We start from the raw sequence: 20,178 nt of genomic DNA on the forward strand, positions 1-20,178 counted from the left end.
AAGGACGAAAGCGAAAAATATGACAACTCTAAATTTTTGTTGTGTCAGCTGTTTTCGGAACATTCAATATACAGTGCTGCCAAGATTTCAGGTTAAGCCCCGAGGCGTTTTTTTTGTCCACTTAAGACCGGTGGTAATAAAAAACACACCTAATAGGTGTGGACAAAAAAAACGCCTCGGGGCTTAACCTGAAATCTTGGCAGCACTGTATATTGAATGTTCCGAAAACAGCTGACACAACAAAAATTTAGAGTTGTCATATTTTTCGCTTTCGTCCTTTTCTTGTAATTTTCATGTATGTTTTACAAAGAGATACAATAATGTATGCTAGCAAAACTATTTTAATACATTTTGTCCTTCCAAACGTCAGTTTTCACGTTTTTAAACAAATTCTAAACAATTTATGAAAAAATTAGTCTGGTAGCACAGATTTAAAACTGTTCAAAAAGTTAAGCCCAGAGAAATCTCCGGGCTAAACAACTAAGCCCAAGGGGCTAAGGTGTTGTTGTATTTAACATGTAAATTGCTTAGCCCAGACTGCGTTTTTTTTGTGCAGTTAAGACCGGTTGTAATAAAAAACACACCTATTGTAAAGCCATATGCATGGGATAGGGGTCATTGCCTTCATTTTTCAAAGAGAGTCCGGTTCCGCAGCTGTAAATAAACACGCTTGTTGATGAATGCCATCAAATTCACGGAACTAACAGCACAAGCACTGCATATATTATATCCTCTAAGCGTAAATCTGAGATTAAGGCCTTGTGTGAATTGGGTTAAATATTTAACCTCTGTTAAATTTTTGACACTATTGAGGTGAAACAAAATTTTTCAGCTTATTGTTTAATATTTTTCTCTGCCTCTTTTCTGCCATGATTTAATTTAATTAAAAAAAAAAACAAATCAAAATCATCTGCCAAAAAAATTTAACCCAAATTTAACCGGGTCCCAGAGCCCATAAAATTTTTAACAGCTGAAAATGTTTTATTCACCTCAATAGTGTCAAAAATTTAATTTTATTTGGGTTCACCTACCAAAAATCCGAGATTTAGAAAAGTAGATTTAGGCCGTGTGTGAATTGCGTTAAATAATAGTTAACCCCATTTTTGACGCTATTGAGGTGAATAAAAAAATTTCATCTGTATTGCTTATTGTTTAATATTTTTCTCTGCCCCTTTTCTGCCATTTAACTCCTTTTTAATAAAAAAAAAAAAAAAAACAAAACCATCTGCAAACAAAATTTAACCTAATTTAACCAGGTCCCAGAGCCCATTTAATTTTTAACAGCTGAAATGTTTTTGTTCAATAGTGTCAAAAACGTTACACGGTGTTAACTATTTAACACGGCCTTAATCCAGAGTGAATAATATGGCCGTTAATGTCCCCGGAAATTCTTTGTGTGTGAAAAAGTGGTACTTTTCAATTTCGCTGTGTCGAAAAGCGTACTGCAGAAAATTAACTCCACTACCCCAAAAAAATTAAAGGAACACAAAATGATTCATGATTTTTTAAATTGATATTCAATAGACATCTCATTAAAAAAAATTCTAGTATCATGACAAAACAAAATGCAAGTGAAAGCTACACTCTACTAGTTTTTTACCAAATATATTATTTCAAACGGTATATTAGCTAAATCATTGGAACTGTTCAAAAACCAAAATTTTCAATTTTTTTGTTTTTATTTTTCTCTTAATAAATTGGGAAATTTTTTTTGATCAAATGGTTATTATTTTTAGAAAGTCTATTAATTTAACTTCAAGATTCTTCTTGTTTGAAACTTTTACGATTTTTTTTTACACTGCGAAATTAATCATCAAACCAAAAACCATATTCTTGAATTTGACTATCAATACCTCAACAACGGAAGGAAGCATATATCCTAGTTTCATTTATCGCAATAAAAGTTTGTACAAATATTTTAAATATGCATTGGGTGTGAAAATAAAATTTAAAATTAAAAGTATTATTTGCAAAAATCCTAGATAATTGTTGTTGTATTAATTTTTCAAGTCTAAACTTCAACGTTCACTGTGGCGTATGTGGAACCTTGTTTTTATTTTTTATTAAGAAATTATTTTGTTTTGTCTATATCTGTCGCAATAGCTGTTTCTCCTCTTGATACTACAATACTTGTCGTTGTCTTAAAAAAAAAATTAAAAAAAATAAGATTTGTGATAATATCCATTAACAGAATTTAAAATGACGCACTAAAAACATAACAATATTCAAAAGTCTTTAATGAATTTTCATAATTTTATTAATTTTAAGAGAACCGTTTGAATTTTTTGTAATTTTTTTTTTCCAAAACTGTACATTTAACAATTAATTTACATATATAAGAAAATTTAAAATTTAAATATCCACCCAATAATTCTTTGCAAGTTTCTAAAACGATATGAAAGTATTTCCAAACAAAATACCAATATTGAAATTCCTACCAAACTACCAAATAAATAATACAAACCATAGAGGCGCTCATTATTCAATGGTATGTTCTTTTTTTGATACTTTAAATATCGACTTATCATAAATAATACATCATTCTTTACAAATTCTGATCTTAATATTTCCAATATTCCTGCTTCATTCAATTCTTTTATCATTTTATTGAAAGGAGTCAAATAAATCGAATGTTTTCGCATAAACATAACAAAATGATAATTGTAAATAATTTCCGGGGTAGTAAAAAGCCCAGTTTCGGTTTTGTTTTTTAGTTTTTGCAAAACATAATAAAATAACTGATCATATAAAGTCACTGTTACATATCGGCCTTTGAGTTCTTCAAAGAATTGTAGTCTTTTGTCAAATTCACCCATTTTAGCTATAATTGTACGTTCCTTGGGGAAATCAAATAACTGTGAGTTGTCGAAGGGAAGTATAATTGTATAGTTCCATTTAATGAGATCCTCAAATCCTGATGGAATCTTAAAAAAATTATCCTTACGAAAAGCATGATACAGAGATCCAAGATAGGCATTGCGCAAGATAAAAGTAAGAAGAAGCATATTTAGAAATATAAATCTAGCGAAATTACGTCGTGGTGTTCGGCACATTGGATATCCAAGAAAAACTGCCAAGAAATTAGTCACTGGATTGTGATTCTGTTCTCCCAAGACAAACTGATAAATTGATTTCCTCGCTATTTTGAGGAGGAATATAAGGATTATGGTAAGGATAAAAAAAACTGCCACAAGAATCCACACTTCAATGGAAAATGGTCTGGCAAGACGACCCAGTGAACTAAGCATGTTTTTCCCTCGAATCACAAAGAAAATCGCAGAATTATGATACGCGGTGCTTGGAGAGAAGCCCCATCGAACAATATTTGAGTCTCCGAAGCCTCCAATAACAACATCTGCTTCGCCATTTCTTAACTGCAATAATTTTCATTTCAAAAAGGATTTTAATCACAAAATTACTAATTTACCAATTCAAAACATCCATAAGATTGGTCTTCGGCAAAAGGCAGTAATTCAATCGTGAAATTCAATGTCAAAGCTAGATACTTCATCAAAGCTCCTTCAAGTCCGGAAATATTTTCCCAGTTTCCTATCGGCTCTGGTTTGCTTTTATTCCCAATGAAAGTGAAATATGGAGCAAAAGTGCGGGCTGATAACTTTATAGGACAACCGTGAAAATTTTTAAGTTTCGGCGGGAAAAGATTGTTAAACTTTTCAAAGCCTTCATTGAAATTGTACATAAGTATTGGAGAAAAGCCCCGACAGATGGATTTCGTAAAAAGAAAGTAGGTGAACATAGAGACACCTCTCTTTGGGTCTTCTGTTAGGATATTTACATCGATAACGTTGAAGTGATGACAAAGACTGAAGATTTCTTCCATGACATTCAGGATATCTGGTGTTTGTTTAGTTAAAATGATAAAAAAACGAAAATGTCTCTCATAGGGAGTTTCTTTTAACAAGAGATAGAGTTTCCTTAAAAAACGAAAATTAACAAATCATTGAATACTATTCATGTTTCAAGTCTTATATGAAAGCTTCTTGCGAGTCTAGAATTAATACATAGTACTCCAAAGGCTGCTTATAGTAGTCATGTTCATAAAACAATTGAATTGCAGCTCTTCCATTAATATGATGAACAATATAATCCAGGATCTCTCCATGTAAATATGCTGATTCAGTTGTAGAATGATGTTCTGCTATTACTATAGTTGATGTCAAGTTGCTAATATGTTCTTGAACTATAAACATTGCTACATCCTTTAAAAATTTATTGTTTAACTTATAAGTAGAGGTTTGTTTTATAAGGAGCGTAAGCCACAAAAAGAACAGACAATTCACTTTAGCCATATTAGGTTAACTAAAGACCTTATGATAGTAAGTAGTATAATTCTATTTTCAATTTGTATCAAATTAATTTGATTAAATATGAATATGAGACATGCTCAAGTTGTTTTTACTTAAATGTACATAGAGCGATGATACAACTTGTTTTCATAATCGACAAACATTGATATGACAGGTGTCTCATTGAAAACTTTTCGATTGGCTTTTAGTTATGCTTTAAATGTTTGCTGGATTTACAGTACCTTGCCATATTATTAGGCCCAACTAAAAAATAAATAAATTTTTTTTGATGATGTTGATGAATTTTTAAAGTTTTTTGTCGAAATATATCTTACATTTTTTTTGTCTCATTTACTTATACTTATCATTTTCACGGATTGATTTAAAGAAGGTTTTAGATTTTCAAAAATTTCGATAAAAAATAATGTGCAAAAGGTATAACGCTCTTCAAGACGTTTTCATTTTTATTTTACGATTTCGGAATAGACTCGAGGCTCAAAGATTCTCTATTTGTGCATAATGGGGTCCTTTGCATAAAGTTAAGAATATTACGTTTTACCTTGATGCAAAAATTAAAGTATTAGACCGGTCCGGAAATTGTCTGGTCATGAATTCCATAGAAAACGTCTTTAAGAGCTTAATCCTTTTTACACGTTATTTTTATCGAAATCTATAATTTCTCTTACTTGTTTAATAAGTCAATCCGTATCTACATGATAAGTGTAAGTAAATGAGACAAACATTTTTTTTTAGATATTTCGACAAAAAATTAAAAAATTGAGCAACATGAACCAAAAAGATGTTTTTTTCGCTTGGGCCTAATAAAATGGCAAGGTACTGTAATTATGATAATTACATTTCTATCTACTATGGCACAGTAAATCATACAGCGCAATGATCCTTCGACGGGGTATGTCAGCAAGTGGAAAAGAAAACTCAGGTTATTTGTAGATTTGTGAGTAAAACTGCTAATGTCATCAAGTTAACATCAAATTCCCTGAGGGTTAAGTGAATTAGTAAAAATATATTAACTCTTAGAAAACTTGATGAACTGGCACATTTTGGTATGACTTGCATTATTGTCCAGGAAAATAAGTGTTTAACCTCGGAATAAATACTTTTAGACTAAGGGAGAGTTTGTGCAAACATTAAAGCTATGCCCAAGTAACAATTTTACTTGCATAAGGTCCATTTTCTTCGATTCGGCAAGCTATAGTTTGTATACGTTATTTAAAGAAGACCTTTATAAGACCTGTTTGAACCGTTCTAAAGAAGCCTTCTATTTTCAAGTGACAGAAGGCTTTCATAAGACCTGTTCCAAGAGGTTCTTGTAAGTATGCAATGTTTTCATCTCTCAAGTATGCAGAGTTTTTCACCAGTAAGTATGCACAGCTTTTATCCTGCAGATATGCAATTTTTGTAACGCTTTAGAAAAAAACATTGCATTTTTATGTGAGGTTTCAATTAGCTCCCTTTTTCCACTCATCTTTAATATTCGAGTATGGTCTACTGGTAAGGTGCTGGCTTGGTATGCAGAGGTACGTGGGATCGATTCCTGGCAGGAGCATGTGAAAATAAAAAAATGTGTTTTTTTTTTTTTGAATTAAAATAATTTCCTACCATTTTAGAACAACAGAAAAAGCAGTAGAATTTCCGAAAAAGGAGAAAAAACAAAATGGAAGAAATGAAAAAAATAAAATAAATTGAAATAAAATAAAAAGTAGAAAATGCAAACAGAAAAAATCAAAAGAAAATAAATAAAATTAAATAAAATTCAATAAATTCTTTTTTTTTATGCATAAATTTAACATTTTCTACAACACCTTCAACAACTTCTATAAGGCCTTATTATAACATCCTACTCAAGTGCATTAAATAAACTCTCTGCAGGAAGACCTCCGTAAGGCCATTTTAAGCTGTTTATCACAAGCTATTAGCTTGTGGATTACCTGTGAAGGAAAGTCCTATGCAATTTCGGTAAAATGCGCCAAAATGATTTGTATAAGACCTGTCCTTCTTGTTATGAAAGCCAAAAAATAGCTTGCATTGACCCTTATGAAAGCTAAATTGTTACTTGGGTGGTGCAGCAATTTTGATCTTAAAAAAATGGTGTTATAGCTGGTTTAGGATTCACATACAAAAAATGTTGTTCAAATTTTTATTATTCTAATTTTGCCAAATTTTGTTGCAATAACTACATACAGTATTTAAAAGTAGTGTTTTTAGAGTCAAAAAAAATTCGCATGTGAAAGTCCCTTTAAAAAATCATAAATTTCCTAATAGCAACACTGGATTGATATTGTTTATATTGTTTTTCTTGGAATTATATTTTCTGATGTCATCTGTTTATTAAATGTTTAAATTGATAAATATTGGATTCTGTTTCATTTGCGCATTGGCATGAATGAATTTTTATAGCCCGAGTCTCCCCCACAGTCACAACTTGTGATAGTGTAACAACAAATCTCAAAGATGTGATCTCCAATTCCAATAGTAATAGAGCAGGTAACAACTCACAACAATCTAAACAAAGGATATAATTACATTCTTTTTGTGACTGGGGGAATTTTTTTCAAAAACAAAACATTTATACCTTTTCATTGGAATTAAAATACTACTAATTAAATATCTGCGCCTGTGTCTGAGAAATAACAATATGCTTTAATAGTCTATGATCTCGCTTTCAACGAGCTTCACGGTATGATTTTATTGTGGGAAAAAAGTATCCGAGACAACAAAAACATGATAACGATAGGGTTTCCGCCTACTATCCCGCCCAAGTTGACTTTTTTGCAGTTTTTTTTTTGTCTGAACACCTATATTTCAAAATATATTCACTGCAATAACATTACTTAAAAACACAAAAACAGTTTCTAGTTTTGTAAAAAGGATTTCACATTTTATCGTAGATAAACACTTTTTTACAAATTTTGCTTTTTTTTAGATGATGGGTCATCTTCACGTTTCACCTGAGCCTGCTAGCAGTGCCGTATAGATTACATGTTCATCTTAAAAGCCAATTCATATGAAGTCAAGTCTTATTTAAGACAGCAATTCGAATATAAAGTCAGGCAGATCAGGGTGTATAATCGTTGAACTGATTTGTCTTTTACCACAGAGGTCTCGAGTTCGAATCCCGAGACTGCCCAATAATTTTTTACTTTAATATTTTTTTTATTATTATTTTATATTTTTTTATATTATCATTATTTTTTAATCAAAAACATTAAAATGGATTTTCATAAAAAAAAAGTATGCATACACCTGAGTGCACCATCTCGAAAAAAAATAAAAAAAAAAATTACTTGTTGATGATAGTCATCTGTCAACCATAGAAAATACTAGCTGAACTTTCTTCTTCAAATAGTTTTCATTTCATGCACTTATGCTATTCATTCTGCTCCGATTTTAATGAGACAATGACTATAAGATAAAAGTGACAGTTACTTTTACAATTTTACATGTACATAGAAAAATAAACAATAAATTTGTATATTGAACCTATATTGTATTTCTTCTTATCACAAATATTAATCAGTCTGTGAAATATCAGCAAGTATTCTGATGAATCAACCTTTTAGGTCAATTTTTGTAAGATACTTCTGATAGATGTTGTATAGACTAGTACACACATGCACAATGCACATGCATACATAGTATAGTAATATTCATTATTTTTGACGACACTCGCGTTTGAGCTGGACTTGATTTCGCAATTGATTTTCAACTTTGTTTTCGTTTATTTGTTCAACCCACAGTGTTTTATAATAATTGTTTTGTTTTTATTGGTAAAATGTATTTCATTGGAAGAACTCTTATTATTGTGGTTTTATGTTTTTTAACATTTTGTGAATCCGCTCAGTATGAAGAAAAATATATAACAGTCCCACTTGATCATTTTGGATTTGCATCTGATAAACCTTTCAAACTAAGGTGAATTCAATTTGTTTTCAAAGCTGGCTCACTTCGAACTTGTTTGTTATTCAATCAAAACAATCAAAGTTCTGAATATATTTATTGGCTAACACATTGTATGAAGTATAGTAAGCAATCAACTATCGTGATATAAAGATTTTCTCTGCAAAAAAAATAGTGAGTGAAAATATCAATCGACATTATCTATTTTTCTATCTTCTTGTTCTGGTGGTTTAAACTTTTTTAGCTAAGCTTTAAAAATCAAGCTTTTGTTTAAGTTATCAAAAGGAAAAAAAAAACTTAAATACCATTGCTAAAAGTCACTATGTTTTAACTTTTTCTAGATGATTTGGTAATGGTACACTCGGGTGTATGCGTACCCTTATAAACTTAAAATGAATTTTAAAGCTTTTTCTTAGGTTAAAAAAATAATTAAAAAATTATTTGTTAGCAAAAAAAATTTTTTTTTTTTAACATTGGGTTGTCTTGCGATTCAAACACGAATCCGCTTTCAAAGTTGTCTTAATATCCAGACAAAGTAAGCCATTTAATTTTTTCTATAACAACGAATTTTTAGATTTTTTTTTTTTGAAAATTATAGGAACCGTTTTTTTAAGTATAAGTAGTTTTTTTTTAAATAATTTTTTTTTTAAATAAAAAAAATGATTTGGTATGCTATTTTAAAGAGATTACACAGGTCGACAAAAATAAAAATATTTTTTGTGCTTGGGTTTAATTTGCACTTTTTGGGTTCATGGTAAATCAAAACAATAGATAATCACCCTTTCCCCTCCTAAGATTTGCTTTTGTAGTGTTGGGAGCAAAAATACAATTTTCATACCCTGTGAGCCTAACTGGAGTCTTATGAGCTATAGTGCTAGAACCGTGCATTGTACAAAAAAAACTGTTAAGGTATAAAATGTAGATAATTTAAAGCTCTACATTTTTGCCACAGCGATTTATTCGACATAAATTATAAGAAAAAAGTTATGATGAATACAAGGGTTTTTCGCTCCGAAAAACCCTGTTTTGTTGAGTGCAAACTGTAATATTTTTTTATCTAACTTTAACTTTGGAAACTTTTATACTTTTTTTAAAACTGCAATACCGGGACAAGTTTTAAAAATAATAAACCAGAGTCACACAATACAAATTTCTGTCGTCTTGTTGCTCTGAAAAATAAAAGTAAGAAATTGAGTTTTTATGAAACTCGGAACTGTTAATTAATTTGGAGAAAAATGGCGTTTGAAATAAAAAATATTTTTATTAATTAATTGTTTCTTATTGTTAGGCAATGTTTTAGTGAAAGAATTGTAAAACAAAAAAATCAATTATGGGCAAAGAAAGCAAAATACTTTTGAAAAGTAGGGATTTTTCATATTTAATCGAAAACCTCAAGGATTTAGGATGAACAAGTACCAATTTTTGAAAGATCAAAAGTTGGCATATCAGCACATTTCGTTTGATCCATTAGTTTTTAGACACCCTGCATATGCAACAAAATAATAAAAATACTATGCAAACAAATTAATTTATAATTTTTCAATAAATAAAGAATTTCAATATAAACTAGTTTGGCTACTGCTTGGATACAGTTATTTTTGTAAGCAATTATTTTTGTATAGTAAAAATACCATAGGATTGAATTACTTTTACCATAAATATTGAAAATAGAAGGTATCATATAATGCCTTAAGCTCCCATCTGACAAAAATAATAAAACGAATAAACGAATAAATAATAAAACGAAAATTTCGATTTAATTTTTCTTTTTCTACTTAAATTTCTTGATTTTTTATTTTTTCTGAATATGAATATGAAAACAGCATTAAAATGAAGAAAACAAAACAAAAATCAGCCCAAATCGGTTAAGACGTTCTCGAGTTTTTGCCAAAATTAAGCACGACAATTTTTGTAAAAGACAGATTTACTTGAATGCTGGAAATTGCTCTGCTGACTTTAAAAGCAAATTAAAAAAAAATAAAATAAATGTTTTCCAAATGAGTATCAATATATCTATCATAATTTCATAGTCACTCACAACCCAAGCACAAATTTTGTGTTGACCTGTGTTATTATTCGACAAATAAACACAAAATTTCAAAAAATGTACTAGTAACTAGTAGTTTTCAAAAAACTGATTTGTCAAAAAAAAAAAAAGTCAACCCAGCACTGAGGGGTTTTAAAATTAGAAAATTATGTCGTTTTCGATTGGACGTCCAGAAGCGTCCGGAAGCATTCAGAAGCCTTCTGAAAGCGTTTTATTGGCATGAAAATGACATCCAGAACGCTTCTCAGAAGAGAAATTCTCTTCTCGATTTCAAAACAGAATCAAATCAAGAAGCACTAACACATTTACACTTACATGTCAAAGAAACACTCAATCATTTTTTTTTTGTTTTCTGCAATTAATTGTTAATTTATTTTCAAACAAATAAATTATGCTTTTAAAATATTTTCCACAAATGAATTTCCCATTAATTGGTTAAAAATTAGGTACAATTTTCTTTAAATATTAAATATTTTTCAAGTTTGACATTTTAAATTTCAAAGAAAAACAAACACAAACAAAAAAAAAAAACAGAATTGAGTGGAAGCGATTCAAACTGTTTTATTGGATTTCAGAATGAGTGAATCCTTGAGTGATTCCAATCGAAAACGACATTATAGGTCGTTTCAAATCAAAAGTCCCATGGAAAATTGAGCAAAAATAAAAAAAACTCATTCGCTTACTGGAAGGAAGCATGTATGAGGCAGCTGAACTTTTTCTAAAAATTACGATAAAATAATGAAGAACAGTCCTTGATATCATTATTTTAATTAATTTATCCGTCTGGGTGATTCAATGGGTTAGCCTCAGAAAGCGGAGGCAAGTCTCCCGAGCTTGCATCACTCCATATCCGCGGGCAATACACAAAAACATACAATTATTTAATTATTTATCATTTGAAGGCAATTGGGATAATTTGCCGAAGATATTGTTATAGGACTAGGTGAAGATGGACCAGAAATGTCCAGTTTATATGATAGCATTTCATAACTTAAAATTCTATTCACATCTTTTCATTTGTATAATTGGGCAGTAAATATCTTATTTTTATTTTTCAATTATTTTGGAGTCGTCACCATAGAAATCATTAATAAACAAATTCAGATTTTTCGTTTGTTTATTTTTTTCTCTAGCATTTATTTCATTCAAACAAGCATGATTTGTTGTTATTTTTGAGTTGATTTGTCGCAATGAGCCAATAGAATTGAGTTTTTTGTTTATTTTTTCTCAATTTTATTGGAAGGGAGAAAATAAACTCAGAGTCAGGACTTTTGATTTGAAACGACCTATAGTATAACATTTTAATATTACGGCTACTCAGACGCTTTTGTTTAAAGCAGTAAAGTCATTTAAGAAAAAGACCAGAAATAAAGAAAACGGTTGCACGAGTATGTCAGGTATCATTGACATGGTTCAAAAAATATTTTTTTTATATCAAAAGTAGGACCTTAAACTTCATAGTACATCTATTTTTCTTAATCAAAATTGTTAGAGATGTTTTTTTAGAACAACAACCTTTTCCATTTTGGTTGTATGGCAAGTACGGTTAATTTTTGAATCCAAGAATCCTGTGTAGAATATTTCAGAGCAGAAAATATTGATAGCTATCATTCTTCAGACTTCAGTCAATCTTAGTTAAGCAGAAATATTGTTCGGTGAACTCAAATCTGATCGCGTTTATTTAGCATTTCCTTGTTTAAAAATTAAACCAATTATGTACGTATCTTTTAGTATAACAGTCGACAGCTAATACCTGGGTATGAGTGATAGCAAAGAATCATTGGTATTCTTGGAAAGGTCTTTTATTGTATGTATGAGATGTACAAGTCTTACTGTGCCAAATCATTTTATGGTATCATAATTACCCAGTTTTGAAGTGCATCGCTTACCCAACTTAAATGTTAACCGTTATCTTGCTTGTGTTAAAAGTATTTCAAACTTTAGTTTCAACTAAACACCCTATATACTGCCAGTTTAAGTGAAAGTTAGAGCAGATTTTCATCTAAAAAACTATGAAAAATCTCAAAATGCTCTCATCCAAAAATTTCAGTTAAAATTGTAAGAATGTTTCAGTATTTGTTAAACCGTGTATTTAATTCTCTTAAGGCCAACTACTAAATCAAATAACTGACTATCTTGACTTGAACTATACCAATTATAAATAAACTAACTGTTTTTTTTTTTTTTTTTGTTTATTTTCTTACTTGAAGATATCTCATTAATGATACATTCACCAATGGAAATGTCAATTCACCAATACTTTTCTATTGCGGCAATGAAGCTAATGTTGAAATTTTTGCCAAACAAATTGGATTCATGTGGCAATTCGGTGAAAAAATTAATGCTCTCATTGTATTTGCTGAACATCGCTACTATGGAAAGTCACTACCTTTTGGAAACGACTCAATGATCGGTAGAGATCACTTTGGATATTTATCAACTGAACAGGCTTTGGCAGACTTTGCTGAATTGGTGGTTCATTTGAATCAGGAAGCTTCGACACCAAGATCTGTTATATCAATTGGAGGCTCTCATGGTGCAAATTTAGCAGCTTTTTTTCGAATGAAATATCCACATTTGGTGGCAGGAGCTTTAGCATCATCGTCAACTTTAAAAAAGTTTTCCAATATAACTTCATGTGACAAATACTCTCAGATTATAACGAGTACTTTTAAAAATGCATACAATGAACATTGTACAGAAAATATAAAGAAATCATGGACAGTTTTAAAGTAAGTTTTGAATTAAATAAGCATAGATGGGTTCAAAACTCAGTTCAAAACTAAAAGATTTTGGACTTAACAACGTTAAATTCTTAGTTCAGGAATGACTTTAAAAACCTGAGACAGCTCGTATTGTGGAGAATAAATTTTGTTTTATTTTGTTTAACTAGGGACGTTGCATTTGCGGAATATGGAGTTCAATTTTTTAATGAAGTTTTCAACTTTTGTGAACCCTGGAAAGCTGCAGATCCAGTCAATAATTTTATTTGTGAGTATATCAGGAGGTAATACTATTTTTTTTTTTTTTTTTTTTTCATTTTGTTGAGTTCCATTGGGTTCAAAATACACAATTCCGAGACAGCAGACAGGGTCAATATTATTTGGTAATAAGAAATATCCATTTGGTCATCATGAAGTCATCAGAAGCGAAGATAATATGATTTTTGATCGCAATACTTCCGTTCAAACGTCATATAAGTAATAAAAATAGAAGCGGTCCAATATAACTTCTTTGGGAACTCCAAATAGCACATTGATTTCTTTCGATATACATATAATTTTGAAGCTTACATTCTGTGTGAGGTTTTCTTGATTTAGGAGAGAATGAGACAACATTTTTCGAGTTTAACAAAAATAAAGAGAGAGGCTAACCCAGTCGAAGGTTTTACTTATTATTTACCATTTGGCATGTTATTTTTTATTAGATTCGTAAAATCGAGCAGATTTGTTGTCTTTGAGTTATGATTTTAATCAAGCTTCCTTGATAGTCTAAAACCTTCAAGTATTTATAGTAAATTTATTTATGTTTTCAGATGAATTAAATAGTATATACTGGCACATGGCCATGACAAACTATCCTTACGAAGCTGACGTATATACTTTTCTACCAGCAAATCCGATCCGGAAGTTCTGTTCTAATCTTGATGAGAACTATGATGGCCAGGAATTGGTCAAGGTAATTTAAAAAAAAAAAGAATTGAACGATTTAAAGTCTCGTTAATAAGGCGTTAAAAAAGCTCTCTGCACGGAGAAAAAATAAGGTGTGAACCACCTTATTTCTGGTACATTTAACTTTAATGTAAAGTTAAAATAGGGATGACTCCCCAGTAAAATGAAATTTACCTTACTTTTCTAGTAAATTTATAGCTTATGATTAACTTTACAGTAAAGCCTTTTTTTGTATGAGTTTCTAATAGAAATTACTAGAAAGTTAGGTACATATTTTACCTTACTATAAGGCTGAAAATATTGATTTTTAAAGTAAATTGAACTTCTCTATGGAAGGTATATAATTTAATTACAGATTGGGTCAAATAAAGTCAATTTCATTTTTATTGATGACATTTTTCTAAATAAAATTGTATGCATCTATCCTACAAAAATTAATTAAAATAAAAAAAGGTTTGTAATTATTGAAAATCATAACTGGGTAACACGTACTTAATCCTCAAAGCCATTTAGGAGTAAGAACGTATGACAATGTTATGTTTTTCAATAATTACAAAAATCACCTTTTTTTATTTTAATTAATTTTTGTAAGATAAATGCATACAATTTTATTTTGGCAAATATCATCAATAAAAATGAAATTGACTTTATTTGATCCAATCGTTGCGAATTCTTAATGAATTAATGTAATTATCCCGCACTCGCCACCTAAAAGCTTTGACAAAAAAAAAAAAAACATCCAACAAATGGATGGAGATGGAGAACAAATGGTGCACTTTTCAATGAAAGCCTTAAGAGTTTTTTCTATGTATCAAGGGCACTTATCTCTATTGGGGAAAATTCCTAGAATTCAGGATTATTATTACCTTAGTGTAAGGTAAGACTTATTCATAGAATAGTTAAATTTGTAAAATATGTTTTACTAGAATCTTAAAGTGAAAAGATTCATACACTTTTTTAGTTGAAGGTATATTTTACTCTACGTAAAGAAAATATTGCTACTCGTAAGGTATATATTACTTTAATTTGTTCACCATAATTTTCTTGTAAAAATTACTTTACGGATTCAAGAAATGTTCAATACATAAGGTAAATTTTACTTAAAATCTAGGGCTTTTTACTTTAATTACCTTACTAGTCATATGGAGCATAAAATACTAGATTCTTTTTTCTCCGTGTGCGTGAAGAAAAGTCAGTTTTTCAGTGTCGAAGTTTACTTAGAATTAATTAATCCTGGCAATACATTTTAATCACAGTTCTGTTATAAGGGAAATTAAGAACAGATTAGCTCCCCAAATTTGGTGATTAAACTCGGTTTTAACATAAATTTGGCACTGAAAAATCTTATATGCAATACCTTATAGGTATTATTACATTTCTTATTTCTGGTGTCCAAATCTAACAATGATACCCCCACGCCCACTTTATATAATGTATAAATAGGTTATAAAACATTTATCTATTTCATTCAAGGCTTTGCGAAGGGCTTTGGATGTGTACGCCAACCCAAAAGGTGAAAAGAAATGTTTCGAATTTCCTAAGCGCAGACTTATGCAGGAGTCTGATCAAAAAGCATGGTCTTTTCAAAGGTGCACTGAACTAATAACTGGAATGTGTGAGGGAACAAATAATAACATGTTTCCTCCCGATAACAATAATTTACAAGAAGAAATTAAAGGATGTAAATCAACTTATGATTTGCCAGTCGAACGATATGTGAACAGGATAAGGGATCATTTTGGTGTTGAAAAATTAAAGTGAGTATTTATAAAATATTAATCTAAAGTTTTTTCATAAGTTGGAATGGTATTTTAATTTTATTTTTTTTATAGAACTGCAACAAATATCATATTTTCAAATGGATTATTAGATCCGTGGAGTGCTGCAGGAGTTCTAAGAACACCCAACGATGAATCAATTGTGATAAATATTCCTGAAGGTGCACATCACATAGATTTAAGATACTCCAATCCATTGGTTTGTTTTTATATTTTTGTTTCGTTTTACTTCTTACAAATATGAAAATCAATATTTCAGGATCCACCGTCAGTCACTCAGGCAAGAGAAGTTGAAGAACTTTATTTGAAAAAATGGATAAGACAATTCCGACGAAAAACTTATAATTTTATGTAAACATAATATTGGATTGTTAGAATAGAGTGCAAGTTGCTTAAAGTTTTAAAGCTTTGAATGTATAGATTTAATAAATGTTAATTTAAAAAAAAAAAATAAACAATTTGAAGAAAAGTTTGAACGACTTGATTAAAATGCAACTCTAGTAAATAAAAATTCAAAATCGGTTGAACCAATTTTAAAAATTAAGAACTTTCGTTTAGAAATAATTTAACAAAATTAGTGCTGGCATAATATTTATAGTATTCAGTTAACAATATCTTAATCATAAATTTAAAAAAAAATTTTGATTTTATTAAACAAAAAAAAATAAATCCAGAAATTTATTAGTATTCGGAAATTTTTGTTTTTGATTTTAGCTTTAAGCCTAGTTCGAAGCTGAAGCGAAACAAAATTTTCCATACAAAATTTGTTTTTGCTTTAAAACTTATTTTCCGATGTTTTTTCTTGAATTTTTACTTTCCTATAATACCCGATGGTATTTTTTCGTTAACAAGTCCACTGTTGACTTTGGAGACTTCAAAATGTTTCGTTTCGCTCCAGCTGCGTACTAGGCTTGAAGCTTAAGCTTTGGAGAATTTTAATGATTTTCAGCAAAACGGTAAGTCTTATCAAAAAAATTTCAATGCAAGAATTGTAGACCAGGTGGACTAAGTCACTTTTTGCATTGTTTGAAGAAAAACTTACATAATAATTTTCTTATAACGATTTAATTATATTTCTTTTATGAAATCGCTAGAGGAGCAATAAAGAAGTTTATTTACTGCAATTTCGCTTTCAAATAAACTTTACCCCTTAAATACTAATTATTTTTAGGCTAGATTTGATGCCATTTTTGCGGGTATGCGGTAGAGGTACGGGTAGCGGTAACAGTACTTGTATGAAAAAAATTCCAAACTGACATATCAACGTTCAGATGTGGAATTTTTTTCATACAAATATCGTTACCGCTACCCTTACCTCTACCGCATACCCTCCGGTGTGGCCAAGCCTTTAGACGAGAACAAATCTAGATTTTAAAATTGAAAGTTAAAAACGTCAGATTTCGGTGAATAAAAATAAATTCTCAAGTTGAGAATAAAAATCCTCAAGTTGTTTTCAACTTTGAGTGAATAAAATCGCCCTAAGTAGGGTTCTATTCTTATGAGTCTTAAAGGCTTGGCCACACTGGAGGGTATGCGGTAGCGGTACGGATAGCGGTGAGGGTACTTGTATGAAAAAAATTCCAAACTGACACATCAACGTTCAGGTGTGGAATTTTTTTAGTACAAATATCGTTACCGCTATACCGCGTACGCGGTAGCGGTACGGGTAGCGGCAAAGATATTTGTATTAAAAAAATTCCACACCCGAACGTTGATGTGTCAGTTTGGAATTTTTTCCATACAAATACCCGTACCGTTACCTGTACCTCTACCGCGTACCCTCCGGTGTGGCCAAGCCTTTATACGAGTTTTACAGCTGTGAAATAAATCATGAAAAGAAGCTTCTCAGGATAATAATAGAATCGAAATTGTTAGTTTGGGCGTTAGCTTTGGAGAGTTTTAAAAATGTATCCACTGACTGCGTCCTTGTCTCTGCAATAAAAACATGTTGCAAATCAATATCAATAATTTGGAACCACTTATAGCCTCATTGCCATTACATTACGTTGCGTGCGATATGAAAGCTGCTTACGTTTTCTGACATTTGACTTCCATGTAAACAAACTCAACATAAAATTTATTTCATTCGGTAAAAAAAAAGAAACAAAAATACAAATTAAAAGCATTTCAACAAAACTAAAAAAAACATTTTAAGCAAAAATTAACAAGATGACGATATACAATTTGTATATTTTCGATAAATATGGTACTTTACTTTACTACGGTGAATGGAATCGATTAAAAAAATCAGGAATTACTCGAGAAGAGGCAAGTTGTAAACAAAAAATATAAGAAATAATGTAACTCCAACAGATTTGTTAATTTGTTTAATTTATTTTATATTTATGCCAGGAAGCTAAACTCACGTATGGAATGTTGTTTTCAATAAAATCTTTTGTAAATAAAATATCTCCTCACGATCCCAAGGAAGGATTTTTATTCTACAAAACAAACAAATATGCTTTACATTATTTGGAAACACCTTCAGGTTTGAAGTAAGTTGCAAAATATTATCTATTTATTAGACTTTTTATTGTTTAATGGATAAATTTAATTTTCTAGATTTGTCCTGAATACCGATGTAGCTGCAATGAATGTTAAGGAGTTGTTACAACAATTGTACAGTAAAATTTGGGTTGAATTTGTTGTTAGAGATCCTTTATGGTCTCCAAGTACTCCGGTTACCTCGGATTTGTTTCAAACTAAATTAGATGATTTTATTAAAAACTCTGCAATTTATGGTATAAGAAATATATAGTCAATCATTGTTATTGTAAATTAAATAAAAAATGTTTCATTCCGAAATTAGCAATAAAATAGACTTAATTGACATATTTCAGGAATATGCCTTGTAGGTATAACTTATGTCGAATTCCTTTCAATTGAAAAATCGAATTTTCGGCGATCTCGAAGCGAATTTTTTCTGAAAATCATGTTCCATAGAAAAAAAATTCGCCTCAAACGAAGCAGAATTCGAATTTTTTTTAATCCCTCTTTTTTGAGAGATTTACACGGATTTGCACACACACTTGGAACATTTGACATTTCTCAAACGTCAAGCTGAAAGTTTTCTTCGTGTTGTTTGTTTATTTGAGAACATCAACTTCAAATAAAGAGTAAATTTTTATTGAATATCGTATTTTTATTGCGGAAAAATATGAAATAAATAAAAAAAAAACAATGTACGATCAAAATATATTTTTTCCTGGCATAGTTCTTGTGAAAAAGTCAAATTACTGTGACTTTTCTTCTCGTAATTGTCGTCAGCAAATTTTTTCTCTGTAAAACCACAGCATACGGCCAAAATAATAACCTTCTACTTCATCTTCACTCAGATCTTAATAATAACTGCAATTTTACTTTGATTCTGATTAAAATAAATCTATATTACGAAGAAAATAAACAAAATTATTGATCAAAGGAATCTCTGGTTTTATTTTGCAGAAATTGTTTTGGTTTCAGCTTGACGTTCGTGTAAAAATTGTTGTCAAATGACACACATACAATCGCAAAAAGAATTCGGTCTGTTTTCATGTTCCTTTTTAACACCAAAAATTCGATTTTTTTGAGGCGATTCAAAAAATTGAAAGGAATTCGACATGAGTTATTTCAAGGGTAATTTGTTCCTTGAAGTTAAGATCACAAAAATAAAATTTGATACATTCTTTCACCAATCAAAAAGGGAAAAGGGGTGTGAGTTAGAAATACTCACGCCCCCTATTTCCTAAAGCAGTAAATACTAGATTAGAAATATTTTATTTAGCTAAGTACCTTGTCATAATTATCAGGCCCTAGGGGCAAAAATACATCTTTTTGGTTTAATTTAAAAGTTCAATTGACCTCAACTCCATATGCGTTTTACCTAAGTATAACAGTCAATTGAACTTTGAAATTGAATTATATTGAATCACTCCGCTTAAAATAAAAATAATTTTCATTATTTTTTCCTTTGTTTATTTTTAGTTTATGTTACTCATCTTACATTTTTGTTTGTCTCATTTACTTACACTACTTATCATGTACAGTGCTGCTAAAAACATTCATTTTTATCAATTGAAGTTTTATAACACAAAACTGTAACAAAATACTATTTAAATATTTGTTCTAGGTCGTTTATATATCAGTTAAGCAATTTTAACAGAAAATAATGAGCTTTAATGCATACAAAAATTTTAAAAATTGAAAAATTAAGTTGAGTCAGAACTGAAATTCTGCGAAAAACTAACCGGATTTTTCAAGGATTTCGATTCTCGTTGTTGAGGTAACGGTTTTAAGCGTCACTTCAATATCATTTTTGTTTGCAGTAACAAAAAGAGTTGTTAGCTTTGCGAATTGTAAAAATTATTAAATGGTATAACGGAAAAAACGTGTTATAGTTATCAAATTCGTTATTGAGTTGTAGAACGTTTTCAAGCCGGAATAAAACAAAATATTATCCCTTTGGGATGTTGAAAATT

At 30.0% G+C, this 20,178-nt stretch overlaps 3 protein-coding genes and 1 long non-coding RNA gene across 6 annotated transcripts; 2 read left to right on the top strand and 2 right to left on the bottom strand.

The window, feature by feature from the left end:
- Positions 1–2,079: 2,079 nt before the first annotated feature.
- On the bottom strand, positions 2,080–4,571 carry LOC129916455 (uncharacterized). The gene is made up of 2 exons (XM_055996431.1): positions 3,428–4,571; positions 2,080–3,374 (listed from the first exon to the last, which is right to left on the bottom strand). Exons 1-2 carry the CDS (start codon positions 3,839–3,841, stop codon positions 2,346–2,348), a joined length of 1,443 nt encoding a protein of 480 aa, XP_055852406.1. The 5' UTR covers positions 3,842–4,571; the 3' UTR covers positions 2,080–2,345.
- A 2,219-nt stretch (positions 4,572–6,790) lies between these two features.
- On the top strand, positions 6,791–16,197 carry LOC129915757 (lysosomal Pro-X carboxypeptidase-like). 3 transcript variants are annotated; one of them, XM_055995419.1, is made up of 7 exons: positions 6,791–6,812; positions 12,483–13,004; positions 13,166–13,263; positions 13,808–13,950; positions 15,417–15,700; positions 15,776–15,920; positions 15,981–16,197. In XM_055995419.1, the coding sequence occupies exons 2-7, from the start codon at positions 12,589–12,591 to the stop codon at positions 16,074–16,076; spliced, it is 1,182 nt and encodes a 393-aa protein (XP_055851394.1). In that variant the 5' UTR covers positions 6,791–6,812; positions 12,483–12,588; the 3' UTR covers positions 16,077–16,197. The 3 variants fall into 3 exon arrangements, with proteins under 3 accessions (XP_055851394.1, XP_055851393.1, XP_055851395.1); XM_055995418.1 differs by lacking the exon at positions 6,791–6,812 and adding an exon at positions 7,975–8,240; XM_055995420.1 differs by lacking the exon at positions 6,791–6,812 and adding an exon at positions 8,289–8,399.
- LOC129915758 (uncharacterized) lies at positions 13,251–13,813 on the bottom strand. Its single transcript, XR_008772367.1, has 2 exons — positions 13,675–13,813; positions 13,251–13,582 (listed from the first exon to the last, which is right to left on the bottom strand). It is a non-coding gene; the product is annotated as an uncharacterized LOC129915758 (long non-coding RNA).
- Positions 16,198–17,795: 1,598 nt separating the features above from the next.
- On the top strand, positions 17,796–18,531 carry LOC129915327 (trafficking protein particle complex subunit 1). The gene is made up of 3 exons (XM_055994817.1): positions 17,796–17,993; positions 18,078–18,216; positions 18,284–18,531. The coding sequence occupies exons 1-3, from the start codon at positions 17,891–17,893 to the stop codon at positions 18,477–18,479; spliced, it is 438 nt and encodes a 145-aa protein (XP_055850792.1). The 5' UTR covers positions 17,796–17,890; the 3' UTR covers positions 18,480–18,531.
- The last annotated feature ends 1,647 nt before the right edge of the window (positions 18,532–20,178 follow it).

Source organism: Episyrphus balteatus, chromosome 3, assembly GCF_945859705.1.
Source record: "Episyrphus balteatus chromosome 3, idEpiBalt1.1, whole genome shotgun sequence".
NCBI lineage: Eukaryota > Metazoa > Arthropoda > Insecta > Diptera > Syrphidae > Episyrphus > Episyrphus balteatus.

What these genes read in the sequence shown, in the direction of transcription:
- LOC129915757 (XM_055995418.1), top strand. Translation starts at nt 8,101, where the DNA reads ATGTATTTCATTGGAAGAACTCTTATTATTGTGGTTTTATGTTTTTTA. An exon ending in GATAAACCTTTCAAACTAAG is followed by an intron (nt 8,241 to 12,482) that starts GTGAATTCAATT and finishes TCTTACTTGAAG; the next exon opens with ATATCTCATTAATGATACAT. An exon ending in TTTGGTGTTGAAAAATTAAA is followed by an intron (nt 15,701 to 15,775) that starts GTGAGTATTTAT and finishes TTTTTTTTATAG; the next exon opens with AACTGCAACAAATATCATAT.
- LOC129915327 (XM_055994817.1), top strand. Translation starts at nt 17,891, where the DNA reads ATGACGATATACAATTTGTATATTTTCGATAAATATGGTACTTTACTT. An exon ending in AATTACTCGAGAAGAGGCAA is followed by an intron (nt 17,994 to 18,077) that starts GTTGTAAACAAA and finishes TATGCCAGGAAG; the next exon opens with CTAAACTCACGTATGGAATG. An exon ending in GAAACACCTTCAGGTTTGAA is followed by an intron (nt 18,217 to 18,283) that starts GTAAGTTGCAAA and finishes TTAATTTTCTAG; the next exon opens with ATTTGTCCTGAATACCGATG.
- LOC129916455 (XM_055996431.1), bottom strand. Translation starts at nt 3,841, where the DNA reads ATGGAAGAAATCTTCAGTCTTTGTCATCACTTCAACGTTATCGATGTA. An exon ending in CTTATGGATGTTTTGAATTG is followed by an intron (nt 3,375 to 3,427) that starts GTAAATTAGTAA and finishes AAATTATTGCAG; the next exon opens with TTAAGAAATGGCGAAGCAGA.